Here is an 18,873-nt window from a genome sequence, read left to right on the forward strand (position 1 = left end):
CCCCAGCGCATGGCCATTCTCCAAAACTACAAACCCCAGCATGCACTACTGCCAGAGGTCCCTAAAGAGTACTGGTGCACACCACCTGCATTCTGGGAATTGTAGTTCAATATCCCCCACACTCTTTCCAGGGTGCCAAGATCTCCCCCAGCGGGCAGTTCCTGCCAGCCCTGATTGCTGGGTCTCTCTGCTGACCTACCACCTCCTGGGAAGCATGCGTCACTATATGATGGGGTGGGGGTGGAGGCCCTGGATGGCAGCTTCCTGCTCTTTTGTGTCCCCCACTTGAGTCAGGGAGGGAGAGGGAAGGGGGGCAGGGGGTTCCAGGAAACTGGGGCTGGGAGGGGATGGGATACCCTAATGCCAGACTCAAGGACAAAGGTCACTGCATCCTTGCTGGGCTGGAATCCTCAAGAACCCAAGAGGACCCAGAGGTGGGGGTCCAGGAGTACTCAGATGTATGAAGGAGTGGTGAAGGAGAGAGCCTGGGGTGGCCCTAGAAGTCCCTGTGGTCACTAAGAGTCTGGATCCCCCATTCCCTGCTCCTGACGTGCCCAGCTTCTGTTTGGCCTTCAGGGAAAGGATGGCGAGGGGTGGCTATGAGGCCTTCCCTCTCGGCCCGCCACCACAGAAGGTTCTCTCTGACCTGGGGTAGCCCCACCCTGCTATTCCTCCCACAGGGCTCCTCCAGACACCTGGGCTCTCACTTGCCTGCTGTAGTCCTCACAGCGGAACCCAGGCGTCCAGCCCCCTACCCTGTGGGAGTGCGGGCATGGAGCCATAGCTGCACAGCCTCCCAACCGGGCTGGTTCCTGTCCCATTGTGTAAGAGACAGTGGCGGGGTGGGGCGAGGGCCAGCACTGGAGAACCCCCTCCCACTGCCCCCCAGCCCCCTCCCTGCTTCCTAAGGAAAAGGCCTGGGCTCTGCTTAGAGCAGCAGAGCTGAAGAGCCGCTGACATGGGCAACTTGAAGAGTGTGGGCCAGGAGCCTAGGCCTCCCTGCGGGCTGGGGCTGGGGCTGGGCCTCGGGCTATGCAGCAAGCAGGGCCCAGCCTCCCCAGCCTCGGAGCCCAGCCGGGCACCAGCACCAGTGCCCCCACCTGCGCCCGACCACAGGTGAGGGCCACAGCTGCTTGGAGCAGGTGGGCCAGAGGGCGGGTAGTCAAAGGCTGGGACTGGGAAAGCTGGAGCCTGCAGCCCAGGCGGGAGGGCCGGGTCACCAGCACAAAAGGGTACGGACACAACCGAACAGGACTGTCAAGGAGGCAGGGTAAGGATCAGACGGAGTCGAGCCAGAGCTGTGGAGGACAGACAAAAGTGGGTGAAGAGTGCCAGCTACAGAATCAGGCCAGGGTTTGAATCTTACTCTGCCACCAAGAGCTATTTGACTTTGAGCAAGTTACTTAATCTCTCTGAGCCCCAGTTTATATAAAATGGGGATGTGGCAATACTTACTCCACGGGTCATCGTCAGTCTCTAGCTCACAGCAAGCCTTCAACAAACTGTAACAACTGTTACTTAACAGAAGAAACAAGCTGGGGAGGGGTCTCATGGAATGGGAGTGAAAAGAGAGGAGAGCCCTGAGGGCCATTGGCTACGTCTTCTTCTCCAGGCCCCTCCTCCAGGTGACCATCAGCCCCACCTGGCCCTCCCAGCCCCAGCCCCTGGAAGGGTCCTCCCTAAGGCAGAGGTCTTGAAGAGAAGATGGGCATGGTGGGAGGCCAGGCAGGGGCTGCAGGCAGCCCTGCAGCCAAGGGCCCACACGGGGAAGGGCCCAGGGCTCCGCAAACAGGCATACCCCGTGCCTGAGTCCCTCCCTTCCTCCCCCGCGGCTGGTGGCTCTGGGAGGAAGTGATAAGGCCTCGAGGCTTCCCTTCACACGATCCACTACTATCAGGAGGGGTGTGAGTGGGTAGCAGAGATCTGGGCTGAGGAATCTCTGCTGCTGCCTCCTTTCGCTTTGGCCCCATTGACGAAGGCCTCACTGAGACTTCAGGGGACCTTGCTTGCATGGTTGTGGCTGGCCAGGACCCAGCCAGGGGCCAGGCTCCCAGGGCTTGACTGGGCACCAGGAGACCAGACGCAGGAGTCAGACAGGCCTGCATAGGAGAATGTGCTGTACCCAGCAACACCTCTGGCAAGACCCCAGTAATCATCTGTAAAAGCCTCCCTCACAAGCTGTTGTGAGGGCTGGCGGGAGAAAATGGAAGGAAGCACACAGCAGGCAGCAGTCGGTCATGGGATTATTACTGCTGTGGGAGGGGTCTCCAGGGCACAGCTGGCGAGGCCAAAGGGAGCAAGATCCTCCCCCATGAGCCGCCCTCCCCTGGCTCCCAACAGCCCCCTACCAGCCCGGCCCCCAGAAGGACCCAAGTTCCCTCGTGTGAAGAACTGGGAAGTGGGGACCATCACCTATGATACCCTGAGTGCCCAGGCACAGCAGGTGAGGTTCCCCCCACATACACCCCACAACTGGGCTGAGGATTGCTGAGGTCCAGTCTCAGCCCCGAGCCTGAGCAGGATGTTCCCTGAATTGGCCCCTGCCTTTAAAGAGAGGAGACAGAGTGAGAAGAACCACAGGTGCTGAGGGACAGGCAGCAGGACAAGCCCCCAATTACAGGGGGCTTTTGTGACCCAACCTCCAGCCCTTGCCCAAGCCCCGCCTGACCCAGCCCAGCTTCACTCCTGTTTCCAATCCCACCCCAGCTCTGGGCCCACACCCCCCTGGGCCCAAACCCCTGCCTCCAGGCCCCATCCCAGACCCCAGGACCCTGATCCGGTCCTGATCTATGCTCCCTGCTCCCCCGCCACCCCCACCCCACTCCAACTCAGGACGGACCCTGCACCCCAAGACACTGCCTGGGCTCCCTTGTATTTCCACGGAAACTACAGAGCCAGACATCCCGGGGCCCTGCACCCCCTGAGAGGCTTCTGAAACAGGCCCGGGACTTCATCCACCAGTACTACAGCTCCATCAAGAGGTGAGAGCCTCCCAAGAGCCTGCTGAGGCCCCAGGCACTTTGAGATCCCCTTCCCTATACCCAGCCCTGCTGTCCCCCAATCCTGACTACCCTCCCCACCTCACATGACTTCCTTCTCCCCCAGGAGCGGCTCCCAGGCCCATGAGCAGCGTCTTCAGGAGGTAGAAGCCGAGGTGGTGGCCACAGGCACCTACCAGCTTCGGGAGAGCGAGCTGGTGTTCGGGGCTAAGCAGGCCTGGCGCAATGCTCCCCGATGCGTCGGCCGCATCCAGTGGGGGAAGCTGCAGGTGTGGCTGGCTGGAGCAGACCCAGGACCAGGCCAGGGTCCAGAAGGCGAGGAGGGGTGGGGGCAGCTCCTGAGGCTTCTCTGATGGGTCCCACCAGTGGGGGAGATTCCTGCCCATTCCCTCAGAGACTGCAAGGGTCAGGGGGCCAGCCTCAGGCCCCATCTTCAGTACTGCCCGGGGAGCTGTCAGTCACTAGCTAACACCTGGTTATTAAGCAGGATGGTCACCTGGGCTGGTGGGTCCATGGCGGAGGGGGATCTGGACGCCCTGAGTCATTGACTCCCTGGGTGGTATTGTCAGATTCGCAGGGGCAGGGGCCTTGTACTGAAAAAGGGCCCAGCTTCCTCTTCCATTTGGGCCTAGCCTACCCAGCCATCCCCTCACAGCCAGCACACTGCCCCTTGACACAGAGCTAGCCTAGGTCACTGGAACAGCCTCTGGCCACAGCAAGCTAACCCACAGGAAAATCGATTCCAGGACTTTGGCCTGCTTAAAACTGTCACTGGCCACCGAAGAATTTGGAATAAAGCCACGTACTCAGAGAATCCCAAAGGAGTCTAGAATAAAATGACAATCCCATCTGACACCTAAAGAAACTTTTAAGTGGTTCAAAGCTTTATGTCAACTTTGACCCCTCACATCTGTGTCCCTCCCTCAGCCCCCAGCCAGCCACTGCCTCCTCACACATCACTAGTGCAAATTTCCTCCTCCCTCAGGCAGAGTGGGGCATCTCAGCCCCCTCCTGGGGCCTCCACTCAGATGCTCCTCCCAGCATCCAGATGTCAGGACTGGCAGAGGCCCTAGAGGCCATCTTACGCTGCCCCATCCCCATCATCAGTGGCTGGGTGGGGTCACCTGCCTGTGCTGGAGCACCATGGGCAATGGAGGCCTACCTGTCAGTGGCCAAGTCGGCAGTAGCCTCCTCATACCAGCTGCCAATCCAGCCTCTGTAGGGATCGGGAAACACGTGCCCCAGGAAAGACATAAGGAGCAGGCCAGGCTAGGGGGCAGGGCAGGAGGGGCCCAGTGTGGGGCTGAATGGTTGGAGAGGCTTCCCAGAGAAGAGCCTGGCTCACCATAAGTGAATCCCACAGCCTGCGAAGGCAACAGGGGAGGCCCTCCCCCAGAACTCCAGGGCTGCCTTCTCCCCTGGGGCTGGTTCTCAAGGCCATACTTTCCTCCCTGCCTCGGACGGGCTCAGGTATTTGATGCCCGGGACTGCAGCTCTGCGCAGGAGATGTTCACCTACATCTGCAACCACATCAAGTATGGCACCAATAGGGGTAACCTTCGGTGAGTGGCCCCACTCCTCCCCGGCCCAGCCTCCGACCACCGGGGCAGTGGAGGAGGGCTCTGACCCGCACCCCTCTTCACAGCTCTGCCATCACCGTGTTCCCCCAACGTGTCCCTGGCCGCGGTGATTTCCGGATCTGGAACAGCCAGCTGGTGCGTTATGCTGGCTACAGGCAGCAGGATGGCTCCGTGCGTGGGGACCCTGCCAACGTGGAGATCACTGAGGTGGGCACGCAGAGCAGCTGAAGAGGGAGTCCCCGAGGCAGAGAATGAGGGTCCTGGGCTGAGGCATGGGGATCCAGCCAAAGGGGGGTGAGCGAAGCAGGATGGGAAGCCCTCACTGAGGCAAGGGCGAGGAGACACAGTAAAGGCGTCGTCTCTGCCCTGCCCCCTCCCCCTCCCGCAGCTCTGCATCCAGCACGGCTGGACCCCAGGAAATGGCCGATTTGATGTGCTGCCCCTGCTGCTCCAGGCCCCAGATGAGCCCCCGGAGGTCTTCCCTTTGCCCCCTGAACTGGTCCTTGAGGTGCCCCTGGAGCACCCCACGTGAGCACAAAGGGACTGGGCCTGGAGAAGGAGGGGGCTGGCTGGGGTGGCCCAGCAGGCAGACTCCCCCTGGGCCTGACTTGAGGTCCCGATGCCCCCAGGCTGGAGTGGTTTGCAGCCCTGGGCCTGCGTTGGTATGCCCTCCCAGCGGTGTCCAACATGCTGCTGGAAATCGGGGGCCTGGAGTTCACTGCGGCTCCTTTCAGCGGCTGGTACATGAGCACTGAGATTGGCACTCGGAACCTGTGTGATCCCCACCGCTACAACATTCTAGAGGTGAGGGCCAGTGGGCATGGGGGAGGGCAGGACCCGCATGCCTCCCCATCTCAGGACAGGATCTGAGAGAGGGTCAGGTGAGGGCTGCCCCTGAAAACAGAACTGAGGATGAGGGCCACCGAACCACCTGAGGACAGGGCAAAGATATATGTACGTGTGCACATATGTGCATGTGTGTGTTAGCATGTGTCACACGTGTGTGCATTTCTTTTCTGGGAATAGGATCTATAGCTTTCATGAGATTCTCAAAGGGGCCCAAAACAAGGTTAAGAGTCCTTGTAGAGGTGAGAAATTAAGGCCCTGGGCTGAGAAGAGACTGGCCCAAGGTCCCTCCCTACTCTGTGGGACCAACCTGAACCAACCCCAAACTAGATAGGTCTCCCGATGGCCTCCCACCCTCACTCCTTCCACCCCACAAGTTTGAAACAGGAAGGCTCTCTGCCACTCCCCATGGCCTCTGTCCCTACCAATCCCTTGCATACCCCCACTCCCAGGATGTGGCCGTCTGCATGGACCTAGACACACGGACCACCTCGTCCCTGTGGAAAGACAAGGCAGCTGTGGAAATTAACTTGGCTGTGCTGCACAGTTACCAGGTGCACAGGCCGGACTGGCCAGGAGGGCGAGGGGGTTGGGAGTGGAAGAGATGGGGGCACTTAAAAACTTTGGAGGGCTGGAGACCTGTAGAAGGATCCCATTGCACCTAGGGAGCCATGGGAGCACTGGGCCCTGTGGTAATGCAACATGGGGGCCTCGCTGTGCCTGCTACCACAGGCTAGGCCGTGATCCTTCGCAGGGATGTTCTACCCCAGAGCACACTAGGTACCGTGTGTGGAACCACTGGATCCTGGGACCCCCAAAACCAGGATCTAGTGCGTGCTGGGCACTGTGATTTGAGGAAACTAGTGCCTGCTAAATGCTTCCATGGAGTCTCAAGAGTTCAGGGTATTTTGGTTTGGGGACAGGGAATACAGATACTGGAGGTTGGAGGTGCTATTGCACACTGAAGTTTAAGTATGCCTGTGTATGTGGGGATGACACTGTGTGGTTTGGGGTGACAGCCGTGGTGGGGGTAGGAAGGGTAGGGTGTGTGGGCTGTGTCTAAGCCTCTCCTGTCTCTCCTTCCCCACTCCAGCTGGCCAAAGTGACCATTGTGGACCACCACGCTGCCACAGCCTCCTTCATGAAGCACCTGGAGAATGAGCAGAAGGCGAGGGGAGGGTGCCCTGCCGACTGGGCCTGGATCGTGCCCCCCATCTCTGGCAGCCTCACACCTGTCTTCCATCAAGAGATGGTCAACTATTTCCTGTCCCCCGCCTTCCACTACCAGGTACCTACCACAACTGGCTCCTGCCCACTGGGTCCAACTCCAACTAAGCAGCCCTCAGGGGCCTCTAACTTTCTATTTATTTACCTCCCACCTACTCATCACTTCCCTGAAGCCAGATCCCTGGAAGGGAAGTGCAGCCAAGGGCACAGGTATCACCAGGAAGAAGACCTTTAAGGAAGTGGCCAAGTAGGTACCCTAGGAGTGTTGCCCCCACCCCAAGGCCCAGCCCCAAAGCGGTGGTCTGGGAAGGCATACCACCCCTCAATACCCCAAGGCCTTACTGAGATCAGGTCCAGACCCCAGTCTCAGTGGCCCTGATGGTCCCCTGCCCAGGGGAGGTCCCGTCTCCATAGCCCTGGGGAATCCCCTGACCCCACCCTTGCTTTCAGTGCAGTCAAGATCTCTGCCTCGCTCATGGGCACTGTGATGGCAAAGCGAGTGAAGGCGACAATCCTGTATGGCTCTGAGACTGGCCGGGCCCAGAGCTACGCACAGCAGCTGGGGAGGCTCTTCCGGAAGGCTTTCGATCCCCGGGTAGGCTGAGCCCAGAGGGGCAGGGGTCTGGGAAGACCAGGGGCACGGGACTGTCCACACCTCCTGAGGAGCCCTGGGGATAGGTTCTGGAGGAGAGGGTCATAACTCAGGGCCCATGAGGAGGCCTAGGGATCCAGGAAGCCTAACCCTGCCCTGCCAGGAAGGGCCAAGTGAGAAGGACCAAGGCAGCATCCCTCTCTTCACCCCCACCCCCAGGTCCTGTGCATGGATGAGTATGATGTGGTGTCCCTTGAGCACGAGACACTGGTGGTTGTGGTGACCAGCACATTTGGGAACGGTGATCCACCCGAGAACGGCGAGGTGAGGCCTGGCAGGAAAGGGGACATTGGGTGACTCAAAACCAGGGTGGCTAGGCAGGGGTACCCCATAGCCAAAAGTGAAGATGCTGTGAGAGCCCCCCAGAGTGGGAACATGGAAGTTCCACTGGGTTGTGGAGGCCTTCACAAGTCACAACCAGAGAGACAGAAATATTCCACTTCATTCATCATTTCAGCTTTCTCTTTTCTCTGACAAGAGAGAAGAAAGAGCACTGTTTAGATGCCAACATAGATTAGATGACTTCAGTTTCACCAGAACAAATCTTAAAAGACAAAAAAACCAGAGGAGGGCCATTGAATGCCTTATTGTCAATCATTATCTTCCAAGCATCTGTCTCTGGGCTGCCCCAAGCTATATTCCTTTCTGGTCCCTCTTATCTGCTCCAGCTTCTAAGTTGTTAAATCCCTAAATAGCTCCTTAAGTACCCTAAAATTGCTTGAATTCTGAGGTAAGCCTTCTCCCACTCCCTTATTGTCCCCTTCAGCCCTCGTTCTGACCTGCCTTTTAAAGAAAAATAAAATCATTAACAACTTTTTTTAGTATAAAAGTAGTATCCAAGTAACCCGCACCCCATCAGGATATAGAGCATTTCCATCACCCTAGAAAGCTCCCTTCTCAATTCTCCAGTTCAAACCCCTCCTACCAAAAGCGACCAGGGTTCAGATTTCTGCTGCCAGAGATTATTAGTTCGCCATTCAAATGGAAGCAGTGTGTCTGGCTTCTTTCACTCTGCGTGTTGTTGTTGGGAGTCATGCACAGTTACAGGAGGTAGTTCGTCCCAGTCTACTGCCGAATAGTACTCACTGTAGGAATAGACCCCGCGTGTTTAACCATTCTCCTGTGACACCTGGGCTGTTTCTAGCTTTTGGCTAGTATAAGTAAAGTTGTTAGGAACATTCTTGTGCAAGGCTTTTGTGAACTTACGTTTTCATTTCTCTTGGATAAATACCTAGGAGTGGAATTTCTGGATCATAGGGTAGATGTATGTTTAAATTTTTCAATAAAAACTGCCAAAAAGCCAAGCTGAGTAAGCTTGTACCCTTAAGATCTGTGCATTTCAACGTATCCAAATTTTACCTCAAATTTTTTTACACGGAGCAAACCTAGGAATATATCCCACAGAAAATGGGGTATATTCACTAAAAACACAAACAAAAATATTTATAGCAGCATTGTTCATAATACCCCTAAACTCGAAACAATTCAAATGACCATCAACAGTAGACTAGATAAATGAATTGTGGTATATTCTAATGTTATTCAGCAATGAGGATGAACAAATTACAACCACAAACAATACAGATGAATCTCAAACAACGTAAAGTAAAAGCCGCCAAACACAAGACTCCATATCGTATGATTCATTTTGCAGAAAGCTCAGGAACAGGCAAAACTAATGCATGGTGTTAGAAGGCAGGAGAGGGCTGGTTACCCCTGGTGCGGGATGGGGGGTTGTATGCTAATGATTAGTGAGGGTTTGGGGGTCTTCTAGGATACTGGTAATGTTTCTTGATGCTGATTACACAGGTATGTTCAGTTTTTGAAAATTCATAAGGCTATACATTTATGATATGCATTCTTTTCTGTATGGATGGAACATTTCAACAAAACATTCAAAAACTAACATTGAAGTAGTACATGCAAGTTATGGTGAACCTATAGAACCACCACCCAAATACATCTACCGTGAATACTTAGATGCTGTTTCCTTCTAGAGTTTGTTTTCACTTTCTATGGGAAGGTCTGTTTGGTGTGGTTCTCAGCTGTGCTCATGGCAGCACATAAGATTACCGTATCTGCTTCAGCAATCCCTGGATCACCTCACATCCTCCAGCCAGAGCAGAGGCGTGGCGCAGCCTCCAAAGGAGGGCCGCGTAAAAGCATTCACTACCACCAGTGATCCGAGCAGTACAAGAAATGGAGAATTATTTTCTGCCTATCAAACTGTCTTGAGCACTGAAGATGGGTAACCCCCAGTGTTGACATAGCGTGAGGAAAGTATTCCCCTACCCCGTGGTGGGAGCGTCACCTGATGCAGTCCTTCTAGAGGACTACTTGACTACCTCAGCAAGTTTTTTAATCCTTTGACTCAGCAATTCCACTTCTAAGCATTACCCTGCTGAAATATGCAAAACAGGAAGCAAGGTTATATACACAGAAGTGTGTGATTAAGCATTATTCAGAGGCCACCAGATGTCCTTCAATCAGAGGAAGTTTTACACATTATGGTTCATTCAAACGATGAACCATGGAGCCATTAAAGAGTCTGGGTGGCGCCAGCAGTTTGCCCTCAGCTGCTAATGGAAAAGCTGGCAGTTCAAACCCACTCAGCAGCTCCACAGAAGAAAAGGCCTAGTGATTTGCTTTCATAAAATTAGAGCGAAGAAACCAACAAAACCCTATGGAGCAGTAACTCTGTAACACATGGGGTCGCCAGGAGTCAGGGGCTGACTCTATGGCAGCTAACAACAACAATAACGTCGAACCATTACAGAGAATGAGGTAAATCTTGGTGTACTGACCTGGAAAGAAGTCCAGGATAGGTTATCAATAATAAGCAAGTAAGTGTTGTGTGGTCCCATTTTTTACTTTAAGCAAAACAGCCTATACACACAAATATGTAAGGACAATGAAAAAGGGCTAGAAATTTAAGTGCCTGTCAATAGTGTATACCCTGATGTACACCTTCCCTTCGCACAGAGCTTTGCAGCCGCCCTGATGGAAATGACCAGCCCCTACAACAGCTCCCCTCGACCCGAACAGCACAAGTGAGAGGGGACGGGAGTTTCGGGGGGCTAAGGGGCAGTGAGATGTGTGGAGACACAAGAGGAAAGGGGGTCTGAGGTGCTCTCCCCCTGCGCCTCAGGCCATTTTCCCAAAAGGCTGGAGGAGAGCTGTGGGGACACCCGCTAAATCAAGGCTCCAGGAGGTGCTCCTCCCTCCTGCCTTCCTTGTGACCTGCCCATCCAGTCCCCAGGACTCTAAGAGGCAGGTGGTCCTGAGGTCTCCTTCAGAGAGAGGAGGAGGCAGAACAGACCCAAAGGTTCAGAGGCCCCCTGGGATGCTGGCCCTCAGCCCCAATCCCAACCTGGCTCCTGAGAGAGCAGAGCCAGGCCAAGGGTAGGGCCTTTCCCACTCAGACGCAGAGCCTGACACCGTGTCCCTGGCCCAGGCCCTTCTTCAGTTCTCTGGGATACCTGTCTTTGTCCTCTCTTTCCAGGAGCTACAAAATGCGCTTCAACAGTGTCTCTTGCTCAGACCCCCTGGTCTCCTCCTGGCGGCGGAAAAGGAAGGAGTCTAGTAACACAGACAGTGCGGGGGCGCTGGGCACCCTCAGGTTTGCCTCTCGGGGAAAATGCTGGGAGGGCAAGCTCCCGGGAAAACATGGGCTGGGGTCCGGGTGGGCCCTCGTGACAGCTCCCTGCCTGCCAGGTTCTGTGTGTTCGGGCTGGGCTCCCGGGCATATCCCCACTTCTGCGCCTTCGCGCGCGCAGTGGACACGCGGCTGGAGGAGCTGGGCGGAGAGCGGCTGCTGCAGCTGGGCCAGGGGGATGAGCTGTGCGGCCAGGAGGAAGCCTTCCGTGGCTGGGCCCAGGCCGCCTTCCAGGTGAGCCCTGGGACCTGTCCTTGACATCTGACCCCAGTTCACTCCTCCAGCCCCCAATTCTGACTCCAATCTGGGACACCCTTGCCACTACCTAGATCCCGGTGTCTTACTGCTGGGACCTGCAATATTGAGTCTGGAGGCTCACTGCTGCCCTGATTCTACTCGGCTCCCTGATCCCTTCCTGTTCCTTCCAAAATCCACCCTCATTTTGCCACTAGAGTCAGCCCTCCTGGCCCAGTCCTGAGTGGTGGACAGCATGGTTCTACTAATGATGGGAGAGCAGACAGGGTGCTGGCAGGTGGAAGTCCAGGTCAGGCAAGGCTGGGTCCCGTGAGTGGGCACACAAAGGGAGGGGTGCAGGACACGGACAGGACACCCTGCCCACGGTAGGCAGGATGAAGGGAGAGGGACAGGATCGAGAGGGTCAGACTGAGGCGAGGTCTGAAACAAAGACCAGCACAAAAGCTACAGAAAGTCATAGAGGTTGCCAAGCATAGCCTGTTAACAAGCCAGCCAGGCTTGGGCAGGGCCTGGACTGGAGAGGTGGTCCTGGGCCTGGGGAGGACAGGGACTGAGGGGCTGTGACTTTTTAAGCCTGGGCTTCCTCAGGGGGCAGCTATGCCTGGTCTGGGGATTGTGCTTGGAACTCACGGTCCCCGGTCCTGTCACTGTCCTGGGCTGGGTCAGTGCCAACCTACCAGGTCAGGACTGATGTAGAGGAGGAGGGCCCTTGAGGATGTGGGGATGCAGGGGCCTGCCTGGTGGAGGTGGAGGGTCTGCTGGGGAGAAGACGGTCACGCTGGAGAAACAGATACAACCAGATTGGGAGAGAAAGGGAAACTGAAACCAAGGCTAAAGAATTTGGAGAAAGAACCAATGGAAGTTATGGAATGGGACAAGAGAAGGAATGAGTACAACATGACATTTTAGGAACATTGCTTAAAGAAAGGAAGACTCTGTGCTAACTAGGGTGGCAGCAGTGGGACTAGAAAGGAAGGGAGGGGGCCGAGGAAGGAAGGAAGAGATACAAGACTTTACAAAAAAAAAAAGGAAAATGAACCAAGTTTGGCGATATGAGTAGGGAGTAGAGGGAGTGGCCCATCCTGGGGAGCTTGTGCCTGACCAGAAACAAATAGGATATGGACCCTCCCAGGGGCCCTGCCCCACGGGCCCCACCCCAGCCCCTGGGCTCTGTGCAAGGGAGGACAGACCTGCCAGAGCCTCCCCCACCACCCTGAACTCTGCGTCCCACTGCAGGAGCACTTACTATCTGTGCTAAGGACTTTATAACAAAGCACCTTATTTCATCTTCACAAGAAGCCAAGAAGGCTTGAGGATGGGGACACTGGGCCATGTAAAATGCAAGTTCAGGAATCAGAATTTGAACACAGATCTAAAAACACAGACACATTCGCTGAATACTGTTATGCGACAAGCCCTGTGTCCCAGGGGCCATGGGGGGTGGGGGTGGGGTACACACAATCAACACCAACCAGATAAGTAACTCATGGGTGGGACACAAACAGACATGCATGAAAGAACAGCAGTGGCCCTTGGGCCCTGTGGCCCATGAAGGGACTGAAGTGCAAGGGCTCATCCTCAATGTGGCCTTGGCCTCAGATACATCTCAGTTTCCCTCCTGCCACTGCAGCTGCTGATCCCATAGCCCTGTGTACCCTTCCTGGGTACCTCCACCCCTGCAGCCCCACCAGGATGGAAGGAGGAGACTCAAAAGGCAACTTGAGCTCCTCCTTGCTTGGGCCGCCCCCTGATAACAGGAGGTCCTGAGCCCTCACTAACGTCCCCCTCACCTGAACAACCTCAGGCCGCCTGTGAGACTTTCTGTGTGGGAGAAGACGCCAAGGCTGCTGCCCGGGATATATTCAGTCCCAAACGGAGCTGGAAGCGCCAGAGATACCGGCTGAGTCCCCAGGCCAAGGGCCTCCAGCTGCTGCCAGGTGAGGCCTGACTTACCTTGACCTCTGGGGTCCCCAGGACCCCAGGCTATCTCATTCAGGGTGCCAGGCTCCCTGGCTCAGTTGTCTCCTCTGCCCCCTGCCCCACCCCAGGCCTGATCCACGTGCACAGGCGGAAAATGTTCCAAGCTACTGTCCTCTCAGTGGAAAACCTGCAAAGCAGCAAGTCCACGTGAGGAAGACTGCTTACCCCATGCTCCGCACCTGCCCCAGCCCTCATCATCCTTCCCCTACTTGCCCCCCACCCCCCGTAATCTGCCCCTCTTCCACCCCCAGCCGGGCCACCATCCTGGTGCGCCTAGACATTGGAGGGCAGCAGGGGCTGCAGTATCAGCCAGGGGACCACATTGGGGTCTGCCCGCCCAACCGGCCTGGCCTGGTGGAGGCGCTGCTGAGCCGCGTGGAAGACCCGCCGCCGCCCACCGAGCCCATTGCAGTGGAGCAGCTGGAGAAGGGCAGCCCTGGTGAGGAGCACTGTACAGCCACAGCAGTGTGCATCTGGCCTATCCCAGCTGCCTCCCTCTGGTTCCGGGGCCCCCCAGGCTCCCGAGCTGGCAGATGACAGCACCGCTTGGGTACAGAGCTGGCACTGCCTACCTCTGGCCAGGCTGGCCTGCTTCCTTTCTTAGAACCCCCTTTTTTAGCCCACCCATACACATGCACATCCAAAAGCCTATGTCTTGCCTCTGGGCTCCTCCCCAAGGTACCCCTGGCAGCCTAGCCTGCTCTGTAGCTAGCATTTGGTCTACCCCTGCCCCACCAGAGCCTGGGGTTAAAATAAGATGGGTGGGTTAGGAACAGTCCAGCCAGTGGCCCCCAAAGCAACACACCAAGGCTGCCCAGAAAGGCCCACCATCTGCCACTGTTCAGAACAAGTTCTCCAACAAACACCACATGGTCTATCAGTCCCATTTACTCCCCAAGAGACGGTCCTCAGCCAGCCAATCCAGTTCTGGCTTGACCCCTTCCTCAGAGCTCCCCTGTGCACCCCCCAGGTGGCCCGCCCCCCGGCTGGGTACGGGACCCCAGGCTGCCCCCATGCACACTGCGCCAGGCTCTGACCTACTTCCTGGACATCACATCCCCACCCAGCCCTCAACTCCTTCGACTGCTCAGCACCCTCGCTGAAGAGCCCAGTGAACAGCAGGAGCTGGAAACCCTCAGCCAGGTTGGGGTCCACCTCAGCGGGGGTGGAGCCAGTGAGGCAGACTAGCTGTTGGGGAGGAGATACAGTGGGAGGAAGCAACCAGGCAAAGCTCACACTCAACTATCTTTACCTGGCTACCTTGGGCTGACGCTTCAAGACCCAGCTTGAGAACTACTAATTCCTCTTTGCATTCTCAAGGTCTTACAGAGCCTGGCACAGAGAACGTGCTCAAGAAGCATTCGTTGGCCTGAACTGAGGGGGAGAAAGCCTATGGAGGACCAGCTGGGAGGGGTCAAGCAGGGAGGTCAATAGGAAGGGCTACAGGGTTCTAAGCCCCCTTCACCCTACCCCCTGCAGGACCCCCGGCGCTACGAGGAGTGGAAGTGGTTCCGTTGCCCCACGCTTCTGGAAGTGCTGGAGCAGTTTCCGTCGGTAGCACTGCCGGCCCCCCTGCTCCTCACCCAGCTGCCTCTGCTCCAGCCACGGTACTACTCCGTCAGCTCAGCACCCAGTGCCTCCCCAGGAGAGATCCACCTCACAGTAGCTGTGCTGGCATACCGGACCCAGGGTGAGGCTGGGGAGGAGGCGCAGGGCCAGAGCCACGGCAGTGATCCTGGGAGTGGCCCCTCATTGGCCCGCTCTCCTTCCCAACTCCATAGATGGCCTGGGCCCACTGCACTATGGTGTCTGCTCCACGTGGCTGAGCCAGCTCAAGGTTGGAGACCCTGTGCCCTGCTTCATCAGAGGGTAAGGGGGCACTGCAGGGGCAGAGGTGGGGAAGGAGAGGAGGAAAGGAGCAGCAAGAAGAGAGAGTGTGTCTGTCTGTCCAAGCAGGGGCTGGAGAAAGAGCCCCGGATGGCTGGGGACAGAGAAATCAGTGGTGGGGTTGCACAGGGCAAGGTGGTAGCTTTGGTGGGGGTGTTACTGGAAGCAGGGAGGACCTACCTAACATGGCAAGAATGGGGTATCTGGCTAGACCATTTCAGAACTCTGTCTGGGCCTCCAGGCTGATCTGGGCCCTCTCACTAATTCACTCTGAAACTACACCTCCCACAGAGACAGAGCTGGGATTAACCAGCAGACCCTGTTGATTTTTGAAAATGTCATTTCTGTGTCCTTAGGGTCAGTCTGATGGGAGGTACAGCACTCGGGGACTATGGTCCACAAGTCCCCATTTTATCCAGAGAGAAGGCATTAGGGTAGAAGCCATCTTTGGCCATGGTATCATTGAGGACTCAAAGAAAGCGAGGGATCTCATGATGCCCTTCCCTTGTACTACGTTCAGAAGTCTTGCTCCATCCAGCAGCTAAGAAGCTGAAAGTCTTGGGTGACTTAGAAGAGTTACCAGGATGGTGCCAACTAGGCCTGGAGGCCCAAATCCATCCATGAGTCTAAATTACACCTACCCCATACCAACCTACTAAATACAAACCAAATGCCAATATTAAGGCCATTGTTTAAAATAAACACTCAGTGGACCCATTATGAACCAGAACTCATCCTTGCCTTCTCCATAGTCTCTAAATCTCCTAAACTAAGACATCAAAATATTCTTCAATCCAAATTTGAACTGTATTTCCTTTGGCCCAATCTCTGGAAACCAGAGATCCAGGGTGTTCCTGCCTGCAAGTACAGTGATTTTAACAAACACCTGCACAGGGTTTACGACCAGCCAGATGCTGTTCTAAGCACTTTTACAATATTAACTCATTTATCAGTGGAAGTTGAGCTCTCCCCTCTCAGGCTGACCCTGCCACTATGGAGAGCAGGGGAGTTGGAGAACCCAAGGGGGCCTGACAGAAGGTCTCTCTGGCCAGTGCTCCCTCCTTCCGGCTGCCGCCTGATCCCAGCTTGCCCTGCATCCTCGTGGGACCTGGCACGGGCATTGCCCCCTTCCGGGGATTCTGGCAGGAGAGGCTGCACGACATTGAAAGCAAAGGTGAGGCTGGGGGCCAAGGGAGTCTCAATCTAGGGGCAAGCGGGTGGGGTTAGAATGCAGGAACCAGGTACGTGAAGTGGGTAACAACCTGAGGCCACAAATATGAAGCTTATTAGATCAAAGGGAGAATGCATGTCTAGAGGCAAGGGCTCTGTTGGTCGGGTGTCCTGGTATCTGATACACAATGGGTGTTGAAATGGATTAAGGACAAAGGAGAATTGAAGTGAATTCTGGACTCGGTCAGAGCTTACCTAGGTAGGTCCAAGACCTAAGGAAGGTGTTCAGGTTGCAGTTGGGGTGCCCAAGGTAGCATGTACATCAAGAGACAGGGGTTGTGACTGAGAGGAAGGTTGAGAGCAGGGGAGCTAAAGGTGAGAGAATGCGGGGTTGGAGGTGGGAAGGGGCTGGAGAGAGCTCCAGGACTATAACGCTAGACAAAATAAAGGGCGTGGAATTATGAGCCAGAAGCACCGAGTTCTAGCACAGCTCCGCCACTGGCCATTCCACCTGAGGCATGTCACCGACCTTCTTTGAGGCGCAGTTTACTTCGCTGTAAATCAGGGATAAAGCAGGGTCTCTGCGAAGACATCCTGCATTTTTCTAGAGGCCAAGCAGCCTCAATGATTGTTTTGGCCTGAAATGCATGGGCTGGGAGCCCTGGGCGCGAGTAGCCAGGGGTGCAGGTGTAGGTGGGGCTGTGCCCCCAGAAGGGAGCACTCGCAAGCCGCAGTGCTGTTTACAGGGCTGCAGCCCGCCCCCATGACCTTGGTGTTTGGCTGCCGATGCTCCCAGCTCGACCACCTCTACCGTGAGGAGGTGCAAGACGCCCAGCAGCGCGGGGTGTTTGACCGTGTTCTCACCGCCTTCTCCCGGGAACCCGACAGCCCCAAGGTGCGGACCCTGAGGACTCAGGGGTAACCTGAATGAAGATAGGGAGAGAGGGAAAACCAAGGACCGACATGAGCTCATATGGGGAGCCCGGCCCCTTCGCCCAGCCCGTCAGCTCCCACCCACCCACGAGAATACATGCCCTCAATCCAACTTGAACCGCACCCTCAAGCCCAGAGCCCCCTTTGGGTCCCCCACCCCCCGCACTCAAGATCCGCCCGGTGTTTGGCTCTACCTCTCCCGATAATTTTCACACCCAGTGCCGCCCAGGGCTCCACCGCCCCTAACCCCGCCTCCCGCCCAGGGCTCCACCGCCCCTAACCCCGCCTCCCTCAGACTTACGTGCAGGACCTCCTGCGGACTGAGCTGGCTGCTGAGGTGCACCGCGTGCTGTGCCTCGAGCGGGGCCACATGTTCGTCTGTGGCGATGTCACCATGGCGACCAGCGTCCTGCAAACCGTGCAGCGCATCCTAGCGGCAGAGGGCGACATGGAGCTGGACGAGGCCGGAGACTTCATCGGCGTGCTGCGGGTGCGAAGGGGCGGGGACCGGGGGGCAGGGTCCAGGCGGACAGGGTCCAGGCGGACAATGCGTGGAGGGACAGGCCCCGAACAGGAGCCCCCGGCCGGCAGGAGTCCCGCTCGGATCTCGGACCGGTTCCAAACCAGGGCCCTCCTTCCCCGCAGGATCAGCAACGCTACCACGAGGACATTTTCGGGCTCACCCTGCGCACCCAGGAGGTGACAAGCCGCATACGCACCCAGAGCTTTTCCCTACAGGAGCGGCAGCTGCGGGGTGCAGTGCCCTGGGCGTTCGACCCGCCCGGTGCAAACACCCCTGGCCCCTGAGAGTCCTTTTGCTTTCTACTCCAGTTCCCGGGCCGTCCAGCCGTCGGTCCACCCTGTTTCCCTCCCTTCCCAAGGTGCTTGCCCATGTCTGTCCAGAGTCTGCGGAGCATCAGCCTTATTCCTGGGAATCAGCGAAATGTCTCTTCATCTCTCTAGGCCCATTTCCCTACCTGGGGCTGGACTAAATCTGGAAGGCCCCTTCCAGCAGTAACATTCCAGGGTCTACTATTACCTCTTTTGTATTTTTTAGATGAATTTTAGATTCCCCTGACCTCTCCCAGGAGTATCTAACCTTTAAATCCTAATCTCTAAATCATTCAAGTATTTATTATTAAAGATTTACCGTAAGAGATTATGCCAGGTGTTAATGAATGATGTGAAGATGTCTAACACTGTCCCTGCCATCGAAGATCTGACAGTCAAATAAAATTACAGAATGGAAAGCTTTGTCTTTTAACTTGGAGCACCCTTGTGCAGATGTGGGGTGGCAGTTCTTTGACAGGATTCCATCCCCTCTTACCGGGGCAAGAGCCTGCACACTTCACATTGGCCTTGTTCTCTAGTAAACCCTGCTTCCAGGCAGCGCCACTCCCTTGCTCTCGATTGAAGATTGAGGAAGCAGTACAGCCCTCGGTGCCAGAAGACTAGTCACAAAGATATGTATACAACCTCAAGCAATCTTTACTTCTGATTTCATACAGGATGATGAACCCCACCCACTTCCTAAGACATCACACCAGTGCTAAGCTGTCTTTCCACTCACAGTCTCTACCAACCCCCCCTCCACCTCCACCTCAAGTCCATGGGGACCTGAAGGACAGCCAAGGCCTTGCAGGTCCCAGGCCTCATTTTTTCCCAAAATTAATTTGGCCTCCACCTTGG

General features: G+C 56.2%; 1 protein-coding gene across 2 annotated transcripts; it reads left to right on the forward strand.

The window, feature by feature from the left end:
* Nucleotides 1–882: 882 nt before the first annotated feature.
* On the forward strand, nt 883–18,022 carry NOS3 (nitric oxide synthase 3). 2 transcript variants are annotated; one of them, XM_004372734.1, is made up of 26 exons: nt 883–1,116; nt 2,317–2,443; nt 2,833–2,981; nt 3,106–3,268; nt 4,470–4,561; nt 4,645–4,786; nt 4,968–5,107; nt 5,209–5,383; nt 5,878–5,979; nt 6,519–6,713; nt 6,826–6,899; nt 7,103–7,247; nt 7,464–7,568; nt 10,287–10,354; nt 10,807–10,923; nt 11,019–11,193; nt 13,019–13,151; nt 13,263–13,341; nt 13,446–13,633; nt 14,165–14,337; nt 14,674–14,884; nt 14,976–15,063; nt 16,134–16,255; nt 16,998–17,146; nt 17,480–17,674; nt 17,830–18,022. In XM_004372734.1, exons 1-26 carry the CDS (start codon nt 959–961, stop codon nt 17,989–17,991), a joined length of 3,627 nt encoding a protein of 1,208 aa, XP_004372791.1. In that variant the 5' UTR covers nt 883–958; the 3' UTR covers nt 17,992–18,022. The 2 variants fall into 2 exon arrangements, with proteins under 2 accessions (XP_004372791.1, XP_023583676.1); XM_023727908.1 differs by having other exon boundaries at nt 17,812–17,991.
* Nucleotides 18,023–18,873: the final 851 nt, after the last annotated feature.

This window comes from Trichechus manatus, unplaced genomic scaffold (genome assembly GCF_000243295.1).
Source record: "Trichechus manatus latirostris isolate Lorelei unplaced genomic scaffold, TriManLat1.0 scaffold00020, whole genome shotgun sequence".
Taxonomy (NCBI): Eukaryota; Metazoa; Chordata; class Mammalia; order Sirenia; family Trichechidae; genus Trichechus; species Trichechus manatus.